The sequence below is a fragment of the Rana temporaria genome, chromosome 12 (genome assembly GCF_905171775.1).
Source record: "Rana temporaria chromosome 12, aRanTem1.1, whole genome shotgun sequence".
NCBI lineage: Eukaryota > Metazoa > Chordata > Amphibia > Anura > Ranidae > Rana > Rana temporaria.
The window spans coordinates 18,720,098-18,747,858 of NC_053500.1; the positions used below are offsets into that span (position 1 = coordinate 18,720,098).

Below are 27,761 nucleotides of genomic sequence, written 5' to 3' on the forward strand. Positions count from 1 at the left end.
TGGGGCCACTATTCCTCCCATTGACACAAATAATGGGTCACGATTCCTTCCACTGACACCAATGATGGGGCACTATATCTTCTCCTGACCACAGGTGCTATGTACTTCTTTTATTTCCACTAACACCTTTTCTTATTCCCACTGACCACAGTCCAGACCCTCTGAAGTCCAAAGGGCAGTAAACTGGCCCTTTATTTAGGGGACCCCTGAGAAATATACTAGAAAGTTCCATGAGCTTCACAATTCTGGGTGATTTTTCACAATGTCCCCTGCATGACAATGTAGTCTCAGTGGGAACAATGCCACTTTACTTTACGTGCTACTTAAATGCTGCCGTGACCTTTCCCCATTGACATCTACCCTTTAAAATAGCGAGCAGCTGGTATTGTAGGTATTTAGTAAAAGGTTTCAATGGAAAATAATGATAATTCTCACTGGTAAGGCCTGATCCAGCTGTGTGTTGTCCAGTATATACATATTATAACTTTAGGATAACGAGGAGGTACATTGGCCATAGATGGTCAGACCAATCTGTCATTGATAATCTTGGCAGATTGCCTATTCTTCTGTTGCATCACTTGGAAATATTGTCCCCTAAGGACCTTTCGATTGGCCGCAGTGTGTACACAAGTCATTTGGCTGCCTGGCTCTCTTGGCTGAGCTGGAAACTTTGCTGGCTTTGACAGGTGGAGATAAGTGAACAGCTACACTTTGGTTATCAGCGAATGATCACTGCAGGGGAGTAATTGACCCGAGATATTAGCCATGTCAAAGTGATCAGCCTGCAGAGTGAGGTTACACAAGGCAGCGGACAGCTCTGATTCAGCCATCAGGATTTATATAGAGTCAGGCCCTTCTTCAGCTCACTGTCTGCTAATTAAACCCGATTTTTCCACCTGGGAGTGAGGCGATCAGTCCCTGTCAGGGTGCTGTGTGCAGGGCATGGCCAATACAGGCAGGAGCCATAGGATGTGCTTTGTATTCTTTGTTATTATATACTACATATTGTCTTATAAAAGACTCTATGTCTTTCTCCCAGGTTCTCGCTTCCTTTTTCATTTCCCCTTTTTCTTTTGTCTCCCTCCTATTATTCACTCTCCAGTTCTTTATCTCCTACCTTCCTTTCTTTTATCCTTCCTTCCTCTTTCTTTTTCTTTTTCTTTTTTGTTATATTATTTCCCTCTTAACCACCCTTTAGATCAGTGGTTCTCATCCTTTCTAGTGCCGTGACCCCTTGATAAAAATTTCCCAAGTTGTGGGGACCCCCAACAGTAAAATTATTTTCGTAGCGTGGGTTGTCCGCACCCAAGGCAAGGCAAGTAATTTGCACCCCTAAGCCACCCCTAACCCACGGACATTTAGCACTCCCCGAGTCCCTTCCATTCCACATTTTAGGATGTACCACTCTCCTTTCTTTCCCTTTTATCTCTCTATCCTAATTTCTTGTCGTCCCCCCCCCCCCCCCTCTCTCTCTCTCTCCATATTTCTTTGTTCCTCCCCCTTCCATGTATTCTCTATTTTTATTCTCTCTTTTACTCCTTGTTGAGGGGTGGGTGGAATGGGAAGAGTAGCAGTGCTGAGGTAGTTCTGATCATCCCATTTAGGTGTTCTTGATCAAATCTGCTGATCTGAGAACTGTAGTGGGGACTTTTAATGGCAAATGTAATCACAGGCAATGTTACTCACTGTGTCTCTGGCTTTGTGGTGTCTCGCAGCAGTGACCCCTATGCTGAAATCAGGAGATAGGGTCTCCTCCAGCCCCTCCCACTTCACATTCCTCACCAGTCAGCTGACCTCTAATCTCCGCCCTCATCCATGCCGTGAACTGGGCAGCTGCGAATAGGCTAAGTGGGCGGCCGTGAAAAGGCTGGGAGAGTGGTGCACGCTTCAGGAACAGCCCGGGGTTTGGTGACCCCTGGCGAATTGTAATTCGACCCCCGAGGGGGGTTGAGAACCACTGCTTTAGATCCTCCCTCCCTCTTTTTAGCCCATCATTCTCTCTTTTTCATTCTCTCTTTTTCATTCTCTCTTTTTTCCCCCATACCCTCCCTTTCTCTCTCTCCCTCTCTCTATTTCTTTCTCTTAGTTCCCCTCTCCTTCATTTACTTTCTTTTTTTTTTCTCCCTCCCTCTGTTTAGCCCATCATTCTCTCTTTTTCTCTTTTTCATTCTCTCTCCCCTTACCCTCATTTTCTCTCTCTATTTCTTGCTCTCCTTCATTTGCGTTCCTTCTTTTTTTAACTTTTTTTTCTTTTCTTTTCTTCCCTTTTTCTACCCTCTCTTCTTTTATCTCATTCTTTCTCTCTTTTTCTTTTTTCCCCTTTTATTATTTTCCCCCTCTTTCCCTCCCTGTCCCTCAGTTTGTCCGGTTCTCTCTAAATACGTTTTCACAAATGAAGCTACATTGTAGTGTTGCACAACAATCTAAAGCAATAACAAAATGCATTATTTCTTATTTTAAATTCAAGATAAATGTCCTGAGTAATACATTGTGAAAAATGCATGTTGCCCATCAATTCAAATCTCTCCTATACATTTTATACAGCCAGGAATATTAAATGCTGCAAATAGTTCAAAATTTAGTGTAGAATGAATTTAGGCTTGCGTCATTTCTTTATTCTGGACTCTGACATTGAGCAGCAATTAATTTAAATGCTCTCTTCATAGGATTATTGTATTTGAATTCAAAGTAAAGGAAATTTTATTTTAAGAAAAGGTTTAAAAAGGTCAGTATCCAAAGGTAGTGCCTCATATCTGTCCCATTAGAACGACAAATTAACAGTGTTAATTTTGTTGACTAAAACATTTTAGTCGACCAACTTAATATAATTTTAGTCAACTAAAATTACGTCTAAAACTAAAACAATTGAGATGACTAAAGTACGACTAAAACTAAAATGGCATTTTAGTCCAAAAGATTAAAATAGGGCTAAAACTAAAATGACATTTTAGTCAAAAGACTAAGGCCCCGTACACACGATAGAATCCATCCGCAGATAAATCCCAGCAAATGGGTTTCTGCGGATAGATCCTATGGTGTGTACACGCCAGCGGATCTGTTTCCGCGGAGAAATCTCCTCTGGGATGGATTCCAGCAGATCGGATATTTGCTGACATGCACAACAAATCCATCTGCTGGAATCCATTCCAACGGATGGATCCGCTCGTCTGTACAGACTTACCGGATCCATTCGTCCAAAGGGATTCCCCGCACGCGTCGTAATGATTTGACGCATGCGTGGAATTCCTTATATGACAGCGTCGCGCCCGTCGCCGCGTCATAATCGCGGCGACGGCGCGACACGTCATCGCCAGAGGATTTCCGCGCGGATTTCAATGCGATGGTGTGTACACTCCATCGCATCGAAATCTGCGGAAATCTTTGAGAGGATTTATCCGTGGAAACGGTCCGCTGGACCGTATCCGCGGATAAATTCTCTCGTGTGTATGGGGCCTTAGACTAAAACAACGTTGAAATTTGACGTAAAAAATTAACACTGGTTGCTACTGCAAGTTTATACCTCAATAACATAAATAATATATTCGATTTTTCACTCCAGCAGTATATAATGAGTTTGGAAATTGTAGAGAAATGCTTAAATAAATAATAAATAAATAATTACAATTTAACCATACCCATTCGATTTTAGATGACTAAAATTAGTTTTAGTCAACTAAAAGGTCCTGGGGATTTAGTCGACTAAATACGACTTAAACTAAAACAATTGCAGAAGACTAAAATGGGACTAAAACTAAAATGCAATTTTAGTCAAAAGACTAAAACTAAATTGAAATTTGATGTCAAAATTAACACTGCAACTATAAGGAACCTGTCACAAGAGTATTACAGGCACCGCCATTGCTGATTTTTTTTTTTTTTTGTAAGAAATTGTTAGATTCCTGGCTGTTAAACTCATCCTATGACAGATGTTTTAAGCTGTCGTTTTTCCCTAGTGTTCCTCCTTTACATTAGCATGCAAACTGAACAAGGCTGCAATTTGTTTGATAACTTATTGAGACTACTCTTATTTTATTTTGTAGCTGAGCTACGGTATCTAGAAAATGTTTACTTTCAGCCTTATCAGGAAAAAGTTTGAAACATGCAATAGTCTAAACACAAATATACAAAAGTTGAAATATTCTAAGTGAACAACATATTTTCTTTTTAAATAAAATGTATAATTAGTATGATATGTGTTTATGTAGAATTTGGAGGCGGAGGGGTGGGTTATGTTATGTCAGCCCTCAGGGGTTGTGTTTTGTCCCCTGTAGATTTATACTGCTATATTTGGTACTCTATAACAGGGGTCTCAAAACTATGGCCCAGGGGCAAGATGCAGCCCCTTGCTTGCATGTATCCAACCCATGGGACATTTTTCTTCCAACTGACACCAATGATGAGGCACCATTCCTCCCACTGACACCATCAATGGGGCATTATTCCTCTCACTAAAACCAATGATGGGGCATTGTTTATTCCCAGGGGCCATAGAACGGCCCACTAAAGCCTGAAGGACAATAAACTGGCCCTTTGTCTAGAAAGTTTGGTGACCCCTGATCTAAAACATTGAAGGTCAATATGTTTATCCTATAGCTTTATTACTTACCTGGAATAAGCATGTCGCCGGACGTTCTGATCTAATCTAATTATTGGGGTTGATCTACTAAAAAAAGAAAAAACACAATACACAGTATACACCAATTGGAAAACAACAGGAAAACACCAGGGAATCCCGGCGGGAATATTGGGAACCTGCTCTCTATTTTCCCGTTGGGATTCCCAGCGTTTTTTTTCCCACCAGATTTACTAATACTTTCCTATAGGAAACACTGCGAGGCAGTGCCGATGGAGCATACACACGGCCAGGATTCCCGGCCAAAGCTCTCATGACAGGTTTCCCTTCGGTTTTCCTAGCAGACTTTTTACCGCTGGGAAAACCGAGCGTGTGTACAGGGCTTTAGACCAGTAGTTCTCAACTCTTGTCCTTAGGGCTCACTAACAGGCCAGGTTTTCAGGATAACTGAAATGCATCACAGGTGATATAATTTGTTGTTCAGTGATTGCAGTATTCTAGTCTGCATCTCCCCAAGGTAATACTTAAAATCTGGCCTGTTAGTGGGTCCTGAGGGCAGGAGTTGAGAACTACTTCCTTAGGAGGATTGTGACAACCATGTAGCTTGCAGCTTCTAGAATTTCTATCCTCGAAATCAGAAAGCACAGGAGTGACTTCTAAGGCCTCGTACACATGACCGAGTTTCTCGGCAAAAAACAGCAAGAAACTTGCTGGGAGATATTATTTTTTTTTGCCGAGGAAACCGGTCGTGTGTACATTTTCGTAGAGGAAACTGTCGAGAAACTCGACGAGCCAAAAAGAGAGCATGTTCTCTATTTCCTTGACGGGAATGGAGAAAATTGGCTTGTCGAGTTACTCGACGGCTTCACAAGGAACTCGACGAGCAAAAAGATGTGTTTCGACCGTCGAGTTTCTCGGTCGTGTGTACGAGGCTTCAGGGGTGAAATTACCTAGAGGCCTTGTGCTGAAAATGTCAGGACTGGGCAGCAATAATCTGACGTTCATGGGTAATTTCAGAGATGCATATGTGCTATAAATCTACTTGGCCAGCTTGTAAGCCCCGGTGTTTCGGTGTCATTGGTATAGTGCTGTGGAATATGTTGGTGCTATATCACCAGAGGTGTATCTAGTGAAAATGGCGCCTATGGCAAGCACTGAAACTGTCAAAACATTTGAAAACTTTCAGATAACCAGGGACAGAGAGGGACACAGTGCGACAAGGACAGAGAGGCACACTGGGGACCACTGGCGGCTGGTGCTGAAAATTTTGGGGGGGGCACAAACAAACTGAAAAAAAAAAAATCAATTGCAGCCACTGTGCCAATCAAACGCAGCCACTGTGCCAGTAATTGGCAGTCATCGGCCATCATGGGGGCACCTGTCACTCCCCTCCCCAGGCCAAGTAGAAATATTAGCAATTGCTGTGCCGGCGCCACGCTTCAGCAGGCCGGCCGCGATGCCGAGAGCTACATTAGTGCGGGAGGCGGCCACAGGAGGACGGATGTTTTTTTTTTTCGTGCGGGGGGTAGCTTTTTGACGCCCCCCTCCCCGTGGCGCCCATGGCATTTGCCATGGCTGCCATACCCTAGATACGCCATTGTATATCACAGATTAATCATAACTCGGCCCCCAGCTACATCACTTACCTATTCTCAAAATACCGACCAAGCTGTTCTCTTTGGTCCTTCCTAGACCTCCTGCTCTCTAGCTCCCTCGTCACCTCCTCCCATGCTCGCCTCCAGGACTTCTACAGAGCTTCTTCCATCCTTTGGAACTCCCTACCCCAATCTGTCCAACTGTCCCCTAATCTATCCATCTTTTGATGACCCCTGAAAACCCTTCTCTTTAAAGAAGCCTATCCTGCTTCTAAGTAATACACTGTTTTACCTTCTCCATCAGCTCATCAAGCTATTACCCTTTGTATCAATTGACCCTTTATCTTAGATTTTGAGCTCTATTGAGCAGGGCACTTCTTCTTGTACCAAATTGTAATATAACTGTAATGTCTGCCTTAATTTTGTTAAGCACTGCGCAAACTGTTGGCACTATATAAATTCTGTATAATAATAATAATAATAAAAAATATGACAGATATTAGATTGTAAGCTCTAAGGAGCACGGCCCTCTGAGTCCTGTAGTACCAAATTGTAATGTAACTGTAATGTCTGCCTTCATTTTGTTTAGCGCTGTGCAAACTGCTGGCGCTATATAAATCCTGTATAATATTATGATGATAATTTGTGTGTACAGAACACACTGTCCAGGCCTCTTTTCATTCATTTCAGTGTCAGGGTCGTCCTCAGACAGGAGGATGCTCAGAGATTGTTTCACATTGACTGGGGAATCTGCCCCCTCCTCCCACTCCCATGGTCTGTCATATGTCAGCCGCCGAGGCTAGGATGATAGATTTGTATTGTAGGAGCTCACCGAAAACTGTGTCCGAACCCTGAGCTGCGAGCCATGAGCATTCCATCAGCTCCAGCCTGCCTGTCGCCAGCAGTCAGCGCCGAGAAACTATGTGATGGAGTTCAGGAAAATTTCCAAGCCCCCTCCTCCTTTTATCATCTTACAATAACATTGGAATAATCTTTTATTGTCCAGCACTGGGGGTGGGGGGAGAAGAATGGCGAAAAAAACACAAGCTGTGCTGCGCTTAGACATAATGGAATGGGATCAGATAGAGAATTAACCAGAATCGCCCATGTTGGCATAGATCAAGAACTCTGCCAACAGTGCCGAGATCCTAAGTTTACCAATGACTTATGATTGTAAAACTAGAGTGCCCATCGCTTTGTTCTGGAGGGTATTCTGGTGCAGAGGCGTGACTTGACCGCACACTGGCATTGACTCCATAACCCTAAACGCACAGCCAAAGAGTGGTGACTGTCATCTCATGTCTGGGACCACCTTTGTGCTAGAGCAGTGCTAACAAATTAAGGCCCGGATTCAGAAACAAGATACGACGGCGTATCTCCTGATACGCCATCTCTGAGTGCGGGCCGTCGTATCTATGCGCCTGATTCAGAGAATCAGTTACGCGTAGATATCCCTAAGATCCGACTGGTATAAGTGTCTTACACCGTCGTATCTTAGGCTGCATAATCACGCTGGCCGCTAGGTGGCGCTTCCGTATAGTTACGCGGGGAATATGCAAATTAGGTATTTACGCCGATTCAGAAACGTACGTCCCGCTCGCGCATTTTTTTACGTCGTTTACGTTAGGCTTTTTTTTGGCGTATAGTTACCCCTGCTATATGAGGCGTAGCTAATGTTATACATATGAGTTCTCATCAATACATTATATACATATGAGTGCTCATCAATACAGTATATACATATGAGTGCTCATCAATACAGTATATACATATGAGTGCTCATCAATACAGTATATACATATGAGTGCTCATCAATACAGTATATACATATGAGTGTGCAGCAATACAGTATATACATATGAGTGCTCATCAATACAAATAAATGTCTACAAACATTAAGGCTGCATTCACACCTGAGCGTTTGGTCGCCTGAAGCGTGGCGCTCCAAAACGCTAGAGGGGAAAAAATACATTATTCTCAATGGAGATGGTTTACATCTCCACTCCAAAACGCCTGAAGCCGAACGCCTGAAGCTCAAACAAGTTCCGGACCCTTTTTTGTCACACGAATCGGGCGGTTTGGGCGTTTTTGGGCGTTTGTATTTCCCATAGAAAGTAATGGAAACGCTCGATTCAAGCGACTAGCGCGACAACAAGCGTTTGCTACAGGCGTTTTGTCGCTTTAATCAATAGAACATTTCACCCAGGCAGAAGATAAATAAAATCTACCAACATAGCAACAAGTGATGAAAAGATGATCATTTATCCTATTGGCTAAAATAAAAAACGTCGAAGTACAAAATTGTCGGACGACGCTGTATGCAAACGCGCAAATACGCATGAATACACGCGACAAAACGCCGAAAAAAAAAACGCCTGAAAAAACGACCAAACAAGCTACGCTCAGGTGTGAATGCAGCCTTAGTGAAAAAATTCAGGAGTGAATCTTCTAAAGACAAAAAGTTCTGGAATGAAGTGTAAACATTCAAATTCAGCCAACTCTGTGAATATATCTTGAAGAGACGACACAAAACTTGTGCCCTTCACCACAAATAAGGTTGGCCTCTTACCAAATGTAACGGATCCCCACCACAGAGATCAACCAAGCATGTAGTTTACAGGCCTCCAGACATTCATCAATGGCAATAACGAAACGGCAACTTTCGCCTTCAGTTTTTTCAAGGATCAGCATGTTAGATGAGGCCACATCACATGGAGGAGAACAGAGGCCACGCATAGTGTAATACCACCAAACAAAAGTGTTAATTTTAAAGGTTAATAATTAATCGCAATAAGCGTTTGTTGATTGGTTTGCGCGAAAGTTATAGCGTCTACAAAATAGGGGATAGTTTTATGGCATTTTTATTAATGTTTTTTTTTTTTTGTTACCAGTAATGGTAGCGATCAGCGATTTTTATGGCGGACACATCGGACACTTTTGGCATTATTTGGAGACCATTCACATTTACACAGCGATCAGTGCTATAAATATGCGCTTATTACTGTGTAAATGTGACTGGCAGTGAAGGGGTTAACCAGGAGGGGGCGCTGAAGGGGTGAAGTGTGTCCTCGGGATGTATAATTAATAAAAGCTGTGCAAAAAATATTGATCCTAATGTGCTCAATGATACTAAACTGACAAATATACAAAAAATGAACACCAACAAAAATGCTAGAAATAATGAAAGTAGGTGCAATAATATAATGAAAGAAAAAAAAAATACACAGTGTATCAAAATAATGACACCAATCACTGCATGGAAATAAAAAACAAATAGTTCAAGTGGTCCCACTGTTAGATGGAAATCAAGCAAACTACATGGTTGAAAAGATGGATGCCAATATATTAATAACGTGAAGTCTTCCTAGGGATAGTCTGATGACATCAAACCACAAATCACCCAAGAACAGTGTTGTTATGATAGAAAAGGGTTCCTCCACCTCCAAAACAACTGCCGCTTACCAGAAACTAAGATCCCTGTAAGAGATCTGTGGGCCAGATTCACAAAAGAGATACGACGGCGTATCTCCTGATACGCCGTCGTATCTCTGTGTTCCGGCCGTCCTAACTATGCGACTGATTCATAGAATAAGTTACGCATAGCTAGCCCTAAGATCCGACAGGTGTAATTGAATTACACTGTCGGATCTTAAGGATGCAATTCTAGGCCGGCCGCTAGGTGGCGATCCCCGAACGTCCGCGCTGCCCGTCGATCTAACTTTACGTAGTTTCCGTCGAGTTACGCCGCGTAAAATTAGGGCTGAGCCCTAGTTGTTCTAAGCCATGTTAAGTATGGCCGTCGTTCCCGCGTCGAAATTAAAAAAACCACGTCGTTTGTAAGTCGTCCGTGAATGGCGCTGGACGCCATTTACGTAAACGTCTAAACAAATGACATCCGTGCGACGTCATTTAGCGCAATGCACGTCGGGTAATTTACCAGACGGAGCATGCGCAGTACGTTCGGCGCTGAAACGCGCCTAATTTAAATGGTGCCCGCCCCATTTGAATTGGGCGGGCTTGCGCCAAGCGCATTTACGTTACACTGCCGCAAGTTTACAGGTAAGAGTTTTGAGAAACAGGCACTTACGCTGTAAACCTGCGGCGGTGTAACGTAAATGGGATACGTTACGCTGCCGTGGAGCAACGTAAATGTATCAGAATCTGGCCCTGTGTTCGCAAGATAGCCTGTATCCCAGCCTGTGTCTCTGTATGCCACTGTCAGATGTCTGCAATCAATCCAAGTCTATCCCCAGTTCCTCTCACAGGATATACAATGTGTTCATGACCAATTGGATAGAAACCAACATAGCGTAACCCGATAAAAATGGTTTATTATAAAAATTAAAATAGCACTTACAAAAGTGAAGATAAGTGTGACAAATATAGTATCCGGCCGGCTCTCACAGCCTTTCCGGGACTTTGCATTTAGTGTATTGGTGACGTCAGCATGCCGCTCCTCCCTACGCCGTTTCGTCAAACTTGACTTCGTCCAGGGGCATCCTAGGGATGTGTTCTAACTGTAGGGGGCGGGGCTACGTGTGACACGACACTGATCGCTGCTCCCGATCTGTGATCAGTGTCCTGTCACTAGGCAGAACGAGGAAATGCTTGTTTACATCAGCATTTCCCCGTTCTTCCTCTCTGGGTATCCCCATGGACATTGAGTCCGCGGGACCCGCGATCACACTCACAGAGCTCACCGCGCGCCCATTATGCCGCTTCCTAAAGGCGTGAGCATGCCTTTATGCCGACATTGTCAATATTTTTGAACATGCTTACAATTATTTGATTGACATTGCAGGCTTCCCTCACTTCCAGAAACGTATCGGTTGTTTGCCAACCTGTGTATGTGTTAGAATCAGAACCTGATACGCTCTTCAAATCTCCTAAACTTATTTGTAGGTTTTAAAACTAAATTGTAGTTTGTATAACTGGCCGTTTAATTTAGTGCATGTGTTCATTCCTCACCCCCCCCCCTCCAATTAATCTGAATGCCATTGTACAGGGGGGCTTGTGGTGTATCACTCACACAAATAAATACATGTTAATGAAGGAGTGCTTGGCCACGGAGTACATGCTTCATGTAGCACACAGAAAATATTGTCCTCTTGTACATTAGAGTCAGGTCACCCCCTTCACCCAAATAGTGATTACAACATTTAGCATTAAGTAGAGTGCAGCTGACATGTGACAAAGCTGTAAGTGCACATTGTGTTCAGTGAGAGGCTGAGTATACCGGTTATTAAAGCCGTACCGAGAGAAACACACTTCTGGATAATGTGTCATTGCCACATCTATCTCTGACTTTCACAAACTTGTCTTGTGCTTTGAAAATGAGCCCTGGAAAGTTTTTGCACCTATTAATATGCTTTTTTATGTAAAAGTTGCTTAGCAAAGTCCTTCCATTTCTGTTTCTTGGGTTATACTCTCCTCACTTTATGCCTTTTCAATTTGGTTTGAAATTATACTAATAATACTTAAAGTGTTTGTTAACCCCCCAAAAAATACAGATCCTGGTCCCTTAAAGCAGATTACACAGCACAGTGCTTACACTGTGTTATCTGCCCCCCTCTAAACTGTAAAAAAAAACTCCCTGAATTTGCCACTTCCTGTATGCTCTCTCTACGCTGACCACGAAAATCAGGGCTGCTGAGCCCTGACCACCGTGGTCAGAGTACATCTGTCATAGAATAATTAATAACGCACGTACATAATTAAAAATCAGCGATTCATCGAAATATTAATATCGCACGTAAATAATACTAATAATACTTAAAGTGTTTGTTAACCCCCAAAAAAATACAGATCCTGGTCCCTTAAAGCAGATTACACAGCACAGTGCTTACACTGTGTTATCTGCCCCCCTCTAAACTGTAAAAAAAAACTCCCTGAATTTGCCACTTCCTGTATGCTCTCTCTACGCTGACCACGAAAATCAGGGCTGCTGAGCCCTGACCACCGTGGTCAGAGTACATCTGTCATAGAATAATTAATAACGCACGTACATAATTAAAAATCAGCGATTCATCGAAATATTAATATCGCACGTAAATAATACTAATAATACTTAAAGTGTTTGTTAACCCCCAAAAAAATACAGATCCTGGTCCCTTAAAGCAGATTACACAGCACAGTGCTTACGCTGTGTTATCTGCCCCCTCTAAACTGTAAAAAAAACCTCCCTGAATTTGCCACTTTCTGTATGCTCTCTCTACGCTGACCACGAAAATCAGGGCTGCTGAGCCCTAACCACCGTGGTCAGAGTACATCCCTGCATCATACGCTGCTGTCCCCTCTGCTCTCCTCTCACCCCCTCCTCCCTGCCTGTCAGTTCCCTCTCTGTATCTATCCCCCCCCCCACCGCTATTCTTGAAAAAAAAATTATAACTGTCACTGCCAGCCCCTCTATTACGCTGTATTCACACCTGAGCGTAGCGCTTTCAGTAATTTTTTACGGCGTTTTGACGCACGTTTTGTCGTGCGTATTCACACGTATTTGCGCGTTGGCATACAGCGCTGTCCGACGTTTTTGAACTTTGTCGTTTTTTATTTTAGCCAATCGGAAAAAAGCTCATCTCTTTCATCATTTGTTGCTATGTTTTTAGATTGTTTTATCTTCTTCCTGGGTGAATATTCTATTTCACACAACAGATTAAAGCGACAAAACGCCCGTAGAAACGCTCGTTGTCGCGCTAGACGCTTGAATCGAGCATTTCCATTAGTTTCTATGGGAATACAAACGTTCAAAAACGCCCAAATCAGCCCGATTCGAGCGACAAAAAAGGGTCCAGAACTTGTACGAGATTCAGGCGTTCGGCTTCAGACATTTTGGAGTGGAGATGTGAACCATCTCCATTGAGAATAATGGATTTTTTCCCCTCTAGCTTTTTGGAGCTTCATGCTTCAGGCTATAAAACGCTCAGGTGTGAATGCACACTTAGGCCCAGATTCTCAAAGGACTTACGACGGCGCAGTGCCATGTACGCCGTCGTAAATCCTAATCTGAGCCGTCATATCTATGCGACTGATTCTTAGAATCAGTTACGCATAGCTATCCATCAGTCTCTTACGCCATCGGATCTAAACTGGGCTACATTTGTGGGCACTGGTAGGCTGCATTGATGGGCACTTGTAGGCTGCACTTGATTGACACTGATTAGGCTTAATTGTTGGGCACTGGTAGGTTGCATTTGATGGGCACTGATAAAGGGCTGGATTGATGGGCACTGGTAGACTGTATTTGATGGGCACTGGTGAGGCTGCATTTGATGGGCACTGGTAAGACTGCATCGATGCATTGATCTCTTGTGTCATGTCTGTAGTCTCTGACCATCTCTTTTATCATGTCCGCAGTCTCTGACCATCTCTTGTATCATGTTTTCAGTCTCTGATCATCTCCTGTATCATGTCTGCAGTCTCTGACCATCTCTTATATCATGTCCGCAGTCTCTGACCATCTCTTATATCATGTCTGCAGTCTCTGACCATCTCTTGTATCATGTCTGCAGTCTCTGACCATCTCCTGTATCATGTCTGCAGTATCTGACCATCTCCTGTATCATGTCTGCAGTCTCTGACCATCTCTTGTATCATGTCCACAACCTCTGACTATCTCTTGTCTTTTATCATGTCTGCAGTCTCTGAGGGGGAGTCTGGAGAGGAGTCAAGAGTGAGAGCGCCGCCGGGATGGGGGTCATGGGAGAAGTCAGATGTGTGTGGACTGTGGAGAGGAGACTATAGGATAAAACCAGAGCCACCAACCTGGAGCCATCTGACTGAGCCCTGCATGGTGCACCTGAGAGGAGGTCAGTGACAGTGCCGCCAGGCCAGTCTGAGGGGGGCACTAATGTAAGGGGGTGAATACAGTAATGTAAGGGGGTACTGATATAAAGGGTTCCCCCTTATATCAGTAACCCCCCTCTCCTTACAGTGTATTCTTTCTGTGGAAGGTGTTCTCTGCATTCCCAGATTTGATGATTGCTCCACTTTTAACCGGAATTTGCTCATATATATATATATATACATATACATATAGAAAGCCCTATGTGCTTTCATATCTGTCTTAACTTTATATAATACACTCTTCAAATGTGATTTATAATGCATGTTTAACCCTTTTACGAACAAGAAAATAATGACGTTATGCTGTTGGGCTGGTATAATAATGCTATGGGGCTGGTATGAAATAATTTCCAGGGCTGGTTTTTGTTCCCAGTCCGACCCTAGACACATCACTGTTCACTCACCAGGCAGTTCCAAGAACGAGAAGGGCAGAAAACAAATGAATAATTTATTGAGGGGGCATTAGTGTGGCCTCCATCCAGTTCCGGTTCCAGCTTCTGGGTCTGTTTTAAAGCCCTCCCCTCTGCATCTGCTGTGCTGTGGTCTGCTGCCTGTGGGAACTGCACAGCAACAGGCCTCAGCAGCACACACTCCATAGCCAGCTCATGTGAACCCTCAGCCCAGACTCAGTGTGCGATCACTCAGCACTGGAACAGGCCACAGCCCACTACGCATTGGGCAGGGATGAGGGGGGCATTGGGTGGAGCTTGGCCTGGACTTCCTTTAAAATGTGGGAAGGGTTATCAAATTTACCTTCAGGCTGAAGCCTCTGGTCTTTTTCCCACCTAGCAACACCCCTCGTTGGACCTGTTAGAAAGATAAGTCATCATAGGGATGGTATCAGAGCAGCCAAGTGATTGGATTCCTCTTGTTTGCCGAATGTGCCTTGTGTCCTCCCGGCACTTTGGATTTCTCCTCAAAACCTGTTTGCTCTTCAACCAAAACAAACCTAGAGTTTGAATGTTTCGGGCTTGTTGTTTATAGCAGTGGTCATCAACCCTGCCCTCAGGGCCCACTAACAGGCCAGGTTTGCAAGATAACTGAAATACATCACAGGTGATATCATTTGCTGCTCAGTGATTGCAGTATTCTAGTCTGCATCTCCCCCCAAGGTAATACATAAAACCTGGCCTGTTAGGGGGCCCTGAGGACAGGGTTGATGACCACTGGTTTAAAGGACTTTAGATTGTAAGTTCCTCCTGATGACAGGGACTGATGTAACTGTTTCTAGATATTCTGTAAAGCACTGTGTTATATGCAAACAACCTGAAATGAATCTAAAACCAAAACCTTGTTTTAGCATTGGGTAGTATAAGATGATTGGAACTCCTGTCAGAGTCCCAGTTATTGGAACTTACAGTAAATGGAGGAAAGAATCAAAAATTTCACAAGAACAGGAATAGAGATTTCCGTTTACTTCCTGTTGTATATACAGGACAGGAAATTAAAGGAAATCTCCCTGATGGGGGCAAGGAGGAAAAGTAAAAAAATTCTTAAACCATTCACTACTTTATTAAAAAAATAAAATGAAAAAATAAAAAGTTTGACTTTTTGCGATTCGCCACTGCGTCGCTTTAACTGACAAATGTGCGGTCGTGCGACGTGACTCCCAAACAAAATTGGCGTCCTTTTTTCCCCACAAACAGATCTTTCTTTTGGTGGTATTTGATCACCTCTGCGGTTTTTAGTTTTTGCGCTATAAACAAAAATAGAGCGACAATTTTGAAAAAAATTATATTTTTTACTATAATAAATATCCCCCAAAAATATATAAAAAAAATGTTTTTTCCTCAGTTTAGGCCGATACGTATTCTTCTACATATTTTTCGTAAAAAAAACTTGCAATAAGCGTTTATTGATTGGTTTGCGCAAAAGTTATAGCGTTTACAAAATAGGGGTAGTCCGTCCAGTGTGAAAGAGGCCTAAGACAGCAATAAAAATAGACATGGGGTTCTAATTCCTCTCCACTCTATCCAAAACTAAAAAAACAGTGCCTTTAGTTATACTTTAATCTACTTGGGGTACATTTGATGAGTGGGAGTACAAATGGCTATAAGTTGTTTTCACTTTTTCTGATCACATTAATATCTAAATGTCATTGTATCAAAATGCAAAAGTTCGATGCCTTATTTAATCGTGAACAAGTCGTCTTCATACAACCAGTGAAACTTTCATAGGAGAAGAAAAACGTCAGCACATTACCTTGGTCTTTGAGTATTTCCTGTCCCCCCCCCCCCCCCCATACATTGAGACAAACTTCAAAATGGCATTTGTTTGCCATGTACACCCCAGTCTAGCAGACGCAGAAAAGTTATTTATGACTGTTAAAACCGCAGCAAAAATGCAACCCAGAACGTATGGCCAAAGAGAAGTTCTCTCTGTGTGAAAGAAAACTTTATAGCTTTCCCAATTATAGCTTTCAGAAATACAGTATATTTGCCATTTTTCATTTCTCAAAAAGAAAGGGGGGGGGGGCTGAGATCTTTTTCAGATTTTTCAGGTTACATGTGAAAGTGATCAGCTTGTAAATACATTTATCAATGTGTTAATGTATTCAAAATGTTGCTTCGTATTTGTATATGTACCCAAGGGAAGTGAGTATTACTGTAATTACATACAGTACAGTGCTACTTGCTTAGCTTAGTGACACTACCTTGGTGATTGACCTTGCAAGTGTACCAGAATCTGTGCTCTCCAATAAGAAAAACCTGATAGCCACATGATCAAGGCTGCCTCAGTATTAGGTCTTGCCAGGTAACTTGTAAGTGTTTTTGTTCTACTCATTGCAAGATTTTTTTTTCCTGTAAATGGAATAGTATTGTGTAATGATAGATCCTCTTTGTCATAGTTTTAACTCATAGAAACATAGTAAAGTGACGGCAGAAAAAGACAGAGCAGTCCATACAGACTGTCCCTTTTTTTCCCTTTTTTTTTTAAGATCTATATAGCGCAATCAGAACCTCCTTCCTCCTGCTGGTGATCCCTTTAATGTCATATAAAGATCTATATAGAGGAATCAGAACCTCCTTCCCCCTGCTGGTGATACCTCTATTGATATCTAAAGATCTATATAGAAGGATCAGAACCTCATTCCTCCTACTGGAGATCACTCTAGTGATATAAGGATCTTTATAGGGGAATCAGAACCTCCTTCCTCCTGATGGTGATCCCTCTATTGATATCTAAAGATATATATATAGAGAGAGATAAGAACCTCATTCCTCCTGCTGTTGATCCCTCTAGTGATATAAAGGTCTATATAGAGCAAACAGGACCTCCTTCCTCCTGCTGGTGATCCTTCTATTGATATCTAAAGATCTATATAGAAGGATCAGGACCTCATTCCTCCTGCTGGCTAAAGATCTACATAGGGGAATCTGAACCTTCTTCCCCCTGCTGGTGACCCCTCTAGTGATATAATGATCTATATAGGGGAATCAGAACCTTCTTCCCCCTGCTGGTGACCCCTCTAGTGATATAATGATCTATATAGGGGAATCAGAACCTTCTTCCTCCTGCTGGTGACCCCTCTAGTGATATAAAGATCTATATAGAGGAATCAGGACCTCCTTGATCCTTTCTCCTGCTAGTGATCCCTATATAGATATAAAGTTCTATATAGAGAAATCAGGACCTCATTCCTCCTGCTGGTCATCCCTCTAGTGATATCTAAAGATCTATATAGATTAATCAGACCCTCATTTCTCCTGCTGGTGATCCCTTTAATGATAACTAAAGATCTATATAGGGGGATCGGGACCTCCTTCCTCCTGCTGGTGATCCCTCTAGTGATGCCTCCTATAATTCTAGTGGCTTTTCCCACTGCCTGGTGACACTGTTTGCTCATTTTGCAATCATCTGAAGTAAGTACCCACAAATCTTTTTCTTCTCTAGTGCTGTAGTCATGGACTTGTAAAATACTGCAGGGATTAAAGTCTCAAGGGCAATTTGCGTCACTCATGATCACTCATAATCAGGGTCTATCTTGCGCTGATGTAACTTCAGTCAAGTTCGTTTTATCTGGTTTCTGTGGGCTACTGTACTTTGCACTTAGGGACTATTCACACTATTGTGTTACATGGCTTATTGTGATGTGGTGCCATTCAGAAGCACCTAGCCGGTGGACTGATATGCGTTGCTGTCTACAGCCAGACAATGCCATATGTATCTTTTTTATTGGTTGGGGGACCCATTTGAATGATTGGGCTGCCTTAATGCAATGCATGTTAACATGTGGCATAACGTGGCACAATAGTGTTAATTGGTCCTTGGACCTCTTTCACGCGGGCCAGATCCAGTTTTTCTCAGCAGGAGATTAGGTCGCTGATCCCCTGCTGAGCTGAGCGGGTTGGGTGACAGATCTGTCTCCACTTTACTTATTCAGAGCGGACATGGACACAGCCCACTCTGCTGTAGGGGCAGTCGTATGTAAACAGACCAGCTGTCCGTTTACAACAGACTGCCCTCCAATCAGATCCAGCACAAACGAACGGAAGAGGATCCGTTCCCCTCCACCTGTCCGGATCTGATCGGAGACAGGTTTAAACTGAAAACCTGTCCCTTAACATCTAATTGCCCATAGAAGACAATGGAGGGTCTGGTCGGGTCCTGAAAGAAGGACAGGTGGACCCAATCGGACCTTTTGTGTCAAAGGGGCTTAAGTGTTTTGCTTCTTGCAAAAAACAGATGCTGTTTTACTTTGCAGAACAAGGAATGTTTTATTCAGCTTTTATATTTATTTATTTATTTTATCTATTACAGGTATTTATATAGTCAATTTACGCAGTGCTTTACATATACTGTATATTGTACATTGCCATCAGTCCTTTGCCTCAAGGAGCTTACAATCTATGATCCCTAACTCACATTCATACATATATTGGGGCCAATCTAGACAGGAGCCAATTAACCTACCAGCATGTCTTTGAAGTGTGTGAGGAAACCGGAGTATTTGTCTATGGTTTGTTTCTTTCAGAAATGTATTATATCATCTGTTAAGTTCATTTTTGTTAAGCATGGGATTCAGCAGATGACCCAGATATGTTAGTAGAAGCGCTACTATAGTGATTGGTATGAGAAGATAATGAAAACAATGAAACACTGATGATAACACAAGTCTGAAAGGGATGTCCATAGGAAATTAGCAGTTTTTGCAGGTGATTGTTTGACATGGGTAGGCAACCTCGGCACACCACAAATCCCACAATGCCTCTGCTTCTAGGAGTCATGCCTGTGGTTATCAGGGTCTTGCAATGTCTCATGGGACTTGTAGTTTCACCACAGCTGGAGGGCCGAGGTTAGCCTACCCCTTGTTTTTTGACAATGTAAGGCTTGCTGTGGCCATAATAAGGAACATTGCAAAATAAGCAACACTGCTAAGAAGCTATTGCAACCCAGTAACTAATTTTGCTTCTTGTTATCTCACCAGAGAGGAGATAACTTTCAGTTCCATGCTTCCATACCTACATACAATTATACTGTGCCCAATCTTCCACTAGAGATGACATACTGCAGGGTAGCTGAAGATCCTCTTTTATTAGTGGAGCTAAATTTCATATTTCTGCCTCAAAGCTGCACATTGTTTGAGGAGCAGCTACGGTTCAAATCCCTCCAGATTGTATTTACCATAGGAACACATAGTGATCATCAGAAAATGAATGAGTAATATTTTAGATACAAGTAGTGTAAATCATTCTGGAAAAGCTGTGAATTGTCCTATAACATCTAATCACTGTAATTCTCCACAGAATTCCTTGAAGATTTCCATGCTGAGGGCAGGGAATGCGTCAACTGTGGTGCAATGTCTACGCCTCTTTGGAGACGAGATGGCACTGGACACTACCTGTGTAATGCCTGCGGACTATACCACAAAATGAATGGAATCAACAGGCCACTTGTGAAACCTCAGAAAAGGCTGGTAAGAGATCTCCCTTAAATTGCAAGAAAATCGTTAGATGAAATTAAATTCACTGAAATGTTAGAGATATGTTTCCATATATCCTGCTAGTTCCAGAAGTGTTTGGCATTGCGAATAATATTTGTCCAGCACGCTGAATACCTGTGACTTCAGCCAAAATAGGCGTATGGTTTTCCCAGCTTAGCGTATTAGGTAAAGACATTTTACTGGGGAGAAATTCCCGCGGTGTTCCATTGCTGCCATTACTGGTAAGCGAGCTGCTTTTAGCCCTGACACGAGCCAGGGGAGGTGTCCATAGTACACCTTTGAAACGACAGTTGCTTTAGATTAACACCCAAGAATTGCAGATTTTTTTTCCGAGGTGCTAGATATTTTCCATATAGATTGATGTGTGAGGCTAATGAGGTTGTCAAAGGCAGTGATCTGGAAAAGCTGAAGTCTATAAAATCGCTTTTCTAAGTCCTCTCTGGAGCATTAGTGACGTTATGAGCTTCTGGAGAATCCATCTACATTTAATGCAAGGCAGCAAAAGAGCACCAACAATAGGCCTTGTATGAAGGTGTAGAAAGGAGTAGAATGTTCACGTTGGCTTTTTTTATTATCTAACCTGTGCCAGGAAGATTTCCAGGCATAAACCCATTTTTGTTAATGTACACTGCAGTCAGATGAAAAATATTTGTGTTCAGACTGTCTTACCTACCTTCTGAGTGACTCTGACTTTCATCATAGTATTACACTTGTGCCGCTGGATGCCCTGTAAGCCTAATCTCCTCCATGGTAGTCAGTATTCATATTTTCTAAAAAGACCCAGAATCTGAGTTTGCCAAAAAGTGTGTTTTCTGATTCATAACACTGCTCTGCATAGTAGGGAGGTTGCACAGAATTATGCAACAAAAGGTACACCCAGAATAGGGTTGCCACATGTTTGGGATTCACCTGGACAGTCTGGGTTTTGATTCATGTGTCCGGGTTTCAAGCGAACTGAAACCGGACACAATATTCAGAACCAGGTTGTGGCTTACCAAGTAACCAAGATAGTCACACACAAATCTGTTGCCATCTAAGAGCTGTGGGCGGCCGTCTGGGGGCAGGTTCGGCATCACTGGCGGGCAGGGCGATGATGTCAGCGAGAGCAATTTGGCCACACCCACTGTTCACTGCGGCACACTAGGCGCAGCACATTACTACTCTCCTTGGGGCACCCAAAGGTGTCCCAGGCCGCTAAAGTGTTTGTTGTTTGGCTTGAAGAAAAGGTGGTAACTGTAACCCTAACCCAGAAGTACTTTGAAAAGCCTGCTTGAATCTTGCTGCAGTGTGTAAACCTCAGATTCATTTTAAACTGAATACACTTGCAGTGACAATCGGGTGACTTCCATCATCCAATCATGTGCAAGCATTCTTATGCGGTTTTTTATTTTTTATTGTCCTTGCACAGGATTGGGTATTCTTAGCAAAGTAAAGCCTTACCTCATTTACTAAGCTGTAGAGCGATTGCACTCGCAGAGTGCACCTGTAAAGTGCACAACCTATTTGCCTTTAGTAAATCAACCCAAATGTTTTCCTGAATGGCATTTGTAGCAGCACACCGATTTTATTTCCTCCTTGGAAGTGCAGTTTCAGCCATAGACACCGAGATGCAGGTGGTGGTAGAACTACATAATTTGAACTTGAAGGGAGATCGGAGTTTAGACAAGTCAATTTTCTGCTCCAGCAGTAGTTACATGACCAAATATGTAGGCTTTTGGTTATGAGGAAGCCTGGAGCAGCATTTTCTTCAGGAAAGGTAGGTATTTCAACCTTTCTATACTACTCTTTGTTTGATGGTTAGCACTGGCAGCACTGGGGTCCTCAGTTTGAATTCCAACCAGGATACTACCCGCATTGGGTTGGCATGTTCTCCCCATGCTTCCATGAGTTTCCTCCAGGTACTTCAGTTTCCCCTCACACTCCAAAGACATGCTGGTAGGTTAATTGGCAGTTGTCTAAATTGGCCCTAGTATGTGTATGTATGCATGTGTGGCGGGGACCTTAGATATGTTTGGGCTCCTCTGGGTCGTCGACATAACTGGTTTCAGTGCTGGCTGCTGAGGAGAAAAGAGGAGCGAGGAAATGCAAGTAAGGTGGGTTTTTTGGGAGTCAGGGGATGCTCATTACAATGACTCTATACCACAAGAGCAAGGTGACATTAGGGTTGATTTACTAGAATTGGAGCATTCAGAATCTGGTGCACCTGTGCATGGGAGCCAATCAGCTTCTAACTTTAGCTTGTTCAGTTAAAGCATAGTTCCAGCCTCAAGAATTTTTTTTTTTTTTAAAGTCAGCGGCTACAAATCCTTTTAATAAGGACACTTAACTGTCCAGGGAACCCGCAGTATCAGCCCCGGGAGCCCCCTGAGGTTCAGGTACTGCCATTGTAACTAAGGGGAACCAGCAGTGGAGCCTTCAGGCGTTGCAGACCTTTTCCTACTGCGCATGCATGAGTCGCGTTGCGCTTTGTGAATAGCCAGCTCGTCTTTTGGGACACACACAGGTCCCAGAACGCAGCGAGGGAGAAGGACGGAAATTATGTACTTAGATGTGGCCGGGCTAGGACGGAAGTACATTTAGTACTTAATGCAGTAAAAGGTAGGGAAGATATATATATATCAAAAAAAGGTAATCTCTCTGCAATCCCCTTCTCTGTATTGGTACAGCCTGACTGACTCAGAGTGCTGGCCCTTCCTCCCTCTTCAATTCCAAATCCTGCTCTATGGTAGAGTAGTATAAATACATAGGGCCAGATTCACAAAAGAGATACGACGGCGTATCTACTGATACGCCGTCGTATCTCTGTTTCTAACTATGCGGCTGATTCATAGAATCAGTTACGCATAGATAGCCATAAGATCCGACAGGTGTAATGGACTTACACTGTCGGATCTTAGGATGCAGTACTGCGGCCGCCGCTGGGGGCATTTCTCATCGTAATCCAGCGTCGGGTATGCAAATTAGCACTTACGGAGATCCACAAAGCTTTTTCCCTATGTTAAGTCGCTGTAAGTGTTAGTTTGCCGTCGCAAAGATAGGGTATCTTTACGAAAGTGTAAAGGTACTCTACCATGCAAAAGTATACCCGTCGTTCCCGCGTCTGTTTTGAATTTTTTTCGAATCTTTTATTTTTCCCGACGCGTCTTTTTTACCCGTCGCCCCATTTGAATTGGCCCGCCTTGCGCCGGACTGATTTAGGATACACCGCCGCAAATTTCCAGGTAAGTGCTTTGTGGATCGGGCACTAACTTGTGTAATTTGCGGCGGTGTAACTTAAATCAGAAAAGTTACGTTGCGCCCGCTGGTTGTGAATCTGGCCCATAGTAACATACTATGAAAAAAGATAGACTTTTGCAGCCCATGTCTCTCTACTCTACCTTAACAAGTTCAATCCAATATGTTGTGTAGACCAACGGTCACATTTTTGCTAGTCAATAAAAGGAACTAATAGATACCTGATGTACTGCCGGAGGCTGCACAAGTGTGCACGTGGCCTTTACAAGTACAGACAATTTTGACCTGAGCAATGAATGAGATAAGCGACGTTGGCTTGTCCCCTTGCATTACCTTATCTGTTACAAAGCTGTAGAATGTATAACAGGCCCAAGAGGAAACAGAACATGTGTTCTATATAGCCAGCACCACTGTGTGCTTATTGTATACTGAGTCAATATAATAATCAGCAAACACAAAGTAGATCTAATACCAGGATAATATAAGGAAAGAATACTGTCTGCAGTGGGGAGACAAGTAATGTTTAACTAATACAGCACAAACAAATCAAACATTATAGTAATTGGTTATCAAGCAAGCAGGTACAAGGCAATTACATATGGGAAGGAATCAGTGGCATAGCTTAGCAGCTATTGAAAGAGTCCTTCCTGCTAGATGACATGACCCATTATGTAAATATGGCACTGTCTGAATGTCCTTCCTGTCTGCTATTCAAAAATCATAGATATGTGCCATTGTTAGCAGGTAAGGAAACATAATTACCTCTACGCCAGCTTAGATCGCGCCAGCTCCCACTGGTGTCACTTTATCACGTTGTTAATAGCAAACAGGAACTTTAAATATAAATTGCAGCCAAAGAAACAATGGAGTGAAACACAGTAAATGGGGAATATGAATGAATCATCAAGCCATATGATAAAATAAATAGAACAAATAGAGCTGCCCCCAAGGCGCTCTTAAATAACCCAATCCATGGTATCCAAAGTAACATAATTATTGCATTCATATTCAGTGCCGCCAAACAAGCTATAGTCCAATCATGGAAATCTCCCATACTATGTTCATCAGAGGTTAAAACACAACTAAATAGCCCGTTGATCAATGAAAATGAACAGCTACAGTATTTCGCGAAAGTTGACTTTATTGATATCAAAAATAGATAAAAACATCCAAGCACGGACATTCAGTGGGGAAAAAAAAAGGTTGACGCATTTCACAAGAAACGTCTTGCTTTGTTTGTCAAATAACATGGTTTTGACAAACAAAGACGTTTCTTGTGAAACGCGTCGACCTGTTTTTCCGCTGTCCTGTCCGTGCTTGGATGTTTTTATCTATTTTTGATATCAATAAAGTCAACTTTTGCATCGTATAGGTGTGCAGCCATTCATCCTTTCTGATTTCTATTGATCTCTGCTAGCAGTGACAGGGCGTGCACCCCATCGTTCGCAGCATGCTTTGTGGATTATGGTCTGGACGATTCACCTGTGAGCAGTGGTATCTCTCTTTATGTACAGTATTTCTTTAGATAAACATGAGAAATTCCTAAAAATGTGGCCCCTATGAATAGCCTTATCACACATCTGAGAGCCCTGAGTATATGACAATAACCAAAAGGTTCCCCAACCCCCCCAGGGCAGTGGCGGCTGGTGCTCAAAATTTTTGGGGGGGCGCAAAGGAAAAAAAAAATTGCAGTCTCACTGTGCCCAAACGCAGCCACTGTTACATGCCATCAAATGCAGCCACTGTGCCATCAATGCCATGCCATTAAACGCAGTCACTGTGCCATCAATTCGCACCACTGTGCCATCAATTCGCACCACTGTGCCATGCCATTAAACGCAGTCACTGTGCCATCCATTGTCACCACTGTGCCATGCCATTAAACGCAGCCACTGTGCCATACATTGTCACCACTGTGCCATTAAACGCAGCCACTGTGCCATCCATTGTCACCACTGTGCCATACATTGTCACCACTGTGCCATGCCATTAAACGCAGTCACTGTGCCATCCATTGTCACCACTGTGCCATGCCATTAAACGCAGCCAATGTGCCATACATTGTCACCACTGTGCCATGCCATTAAACGCAGCCAATGTGCCATACATTGTCACCACTGTGCCATGCCATTAAACGCAGCCCCTGTGCCATACATTGTCACCACTGTGCCATGCCATTAAATGCAGCCCCTGTGCCATACATTGTCACCACTGTGCCATGCCATTAAACGCAGCCACTGTGCCATCCATTGTCACCACTGTGCCATGCCATTAAACGCAGCCACTGTGCCATACATTGTCACCACTGTGCCATGCCATTAAACGCAGCCACTGTGCTATCCATTGTCACCACTGTGCCATACATTGTCACCACTGTGCCATGCCATTAAACGCAGCCAATGTGCCATACATTGTCACCACTGTGCCATGCCATTAAACGCAGCCCCTGTGCCATACATTGTCACCACTGTGCCCATGCCATTAAACGCAGCCCCTGTGCCATACATTGTCACCACTGCGCCATGCCATTAAACGCAGCCCCTGTGCCATACATTGTCACCACTGCGCCATGCCATTAAACGCAGCCACTGTGGTCGCCGCTGTGCCAATTGTCCCCACTTTGCCCTGTAAATTGCGTTCCCCCCCCCCCCCCCCGCCCGGCACTTACCTTTACTGGAGTCAGGCATCCACGTCCCACGATGTCTTCTCCCGCCCTCGATGACTGACAGGCGTCTCAGCCAATCAGGTTACAGGTAGCCAGAACCGGCCAACGTGATTGGCTGAGACGCCTGTCATCTTATTCAAGGGGCGTACAGTCTGTGCGCTCCGAGAATAAGCTTCCAGGCTGTATTAGGAAAGCCTATCAGAGCCGTTGGCTTTGATAGACATTTCCCTACAGCCAACCAGCTGGCGTTATTCAGATGGCCGGACATTGAGCGCCGACCATCTGAATAACAGCGGCAGCGGCGAAAATAACATAGATTCGTGCAATGCATGAATCTATGTTATTTCACTCAGTGGCGGTGAGAGCCAGAGGGGGCGGCGCTCCAGCGCCCTCTATGGACGAACCGCCACTGCCCCAGGGATGAGGGATTCCCCTTCCTGTACCTCTAAATGTCTCTTCATCACACTCCTTACTAGACTACCAATAGTTTTTCTTCTTGGTTTTCTAAATATTTATTTTTTCCTGTGCGCTCTCATTTCTTTTTGGTAGTTCAGACATAACTAATTACCATACCAAAACTACTTAGAGCCCTTTAAAGCTGACGATAGATGGTTTCGATTTTGGCCCTCTATGGCTGTTCCCTCTGAAGCTTGAGACTGTTGGAAAACTTTTCTCTATTAACTGGCTGCAGCTGACGCTGATCAGTGTATTTAGACAGTGGAAGTGTCCCTCTGTCAGAACACAGTCACACAGTGGGGAGGATTTCTGTACAGTAACCAACTCTATTGTGTGGACTGGGAGATCTATTTGTTTTGTTTCTTTTTTATATTTGTTTCAAACGGCCCACGAAAAAAAACAGATCGCTGTTCATTCTTTGTACGCGTGTCGGCATCAGGGGCGAGCGGGGGGCGTGCGTGCGCCCCTATTGGCTGACCGGCGAGATGACGTAGATCTCGCCCAGCTGGTCGGCAAGCAGTTAAAGTATCAGTAAAGATTTTTTTTTTTTTTAAATAACAAACATATTATACTTCCACTGTGCAACTTGTTTTGCATGGAGTGTCCCCGAACCTGGTCTTCTGGGGTCCCTCGGGCGGCTGTCTCCTTAATGCAAGCTCACATGGTGTGGAGTCCTTGCGGGCGCGCTCCCGTGATACAGCCAGCGGATATTGCCGCTCACTGTATCACTTGGCCCCGCCCCCCCCGTGCGCTGCGTCATTTGATGTGATTGACAGCAGTGTGAACCTATGGCTGCACTGCTTTCAATCCATCCACGCTACCCAATCAACGGCCAGGGTGAGCGACGAGGAAAATGACGTGGACGAGCGCAGGACTTTCGAGGGCTCAGGTAAGTATAACGGGGGGGGGGGGGGTATTGTCAGAAGTTTTTTCACCTTAATGCATTGGATGCATTAAGGTGAAAAAACTTTTACCTTTACAACCCCTTTAAAGCGGGGGTTCACCCTATGGACGGGAAAAATTTTTTTTTTTTTTTTTTTACCTTAAAATCAGGCATTGTAGCGCGAGCTACAGTATGCCTGTCCCGAATTTTTTCCCCCCATACTCACCTTGTAGTCGTCCATCGAAGATACCGGGGAATGGGCGTGCCTCTGGAGACGGAGGATGATTGACGGCCGGCTCTGGCGCGTCACGCTTCTCCGGAAATAGCCGAAATAGGCTTGGTCTTCACGACGCGTGCGCATAGCCTGTGCGCAGGCGCCGTGAAGAGCCGAGACCTACTCCGGCTGTCTTCGGGGAGAGTGACGTGCCAGGGCCGGCCGTCAATCATCCTCCCTCTCCATAGGCACGCCCATTCCCCGCGGGAGCCGGAATCTACGATGGACGACTACAAGGTGAGTACGGGGTTAAAAAAATCGGGACAGGCATACTGTAGCTCGCGCTACAATGCCT

The 27,761-nt window shown here is 43.7% G+C and overlaps 1 protein-coding gene across 1 annotated transcript in view; it reads left to right on the forward strand.

Moving 5' to 3' along the window:
• GATA5 (GATA binding protein 5) overlaps positions 1–27,761 on the forward strand; it is a 54,445-nt gene that overhangs the window by 14,147 nt on the left and 12,537 nt on the right. Inside the window, exon 3 of the mRNA XM_040329985.1 lies at positions 19,758–19,927. Coding sequence (XP_040185919.1) covers positions 19,758–19,927 — 170 coding nt within the window. The remainder of the gene's footprint in view (positions 1–19,757; positions 19,928–27,761) is intronic.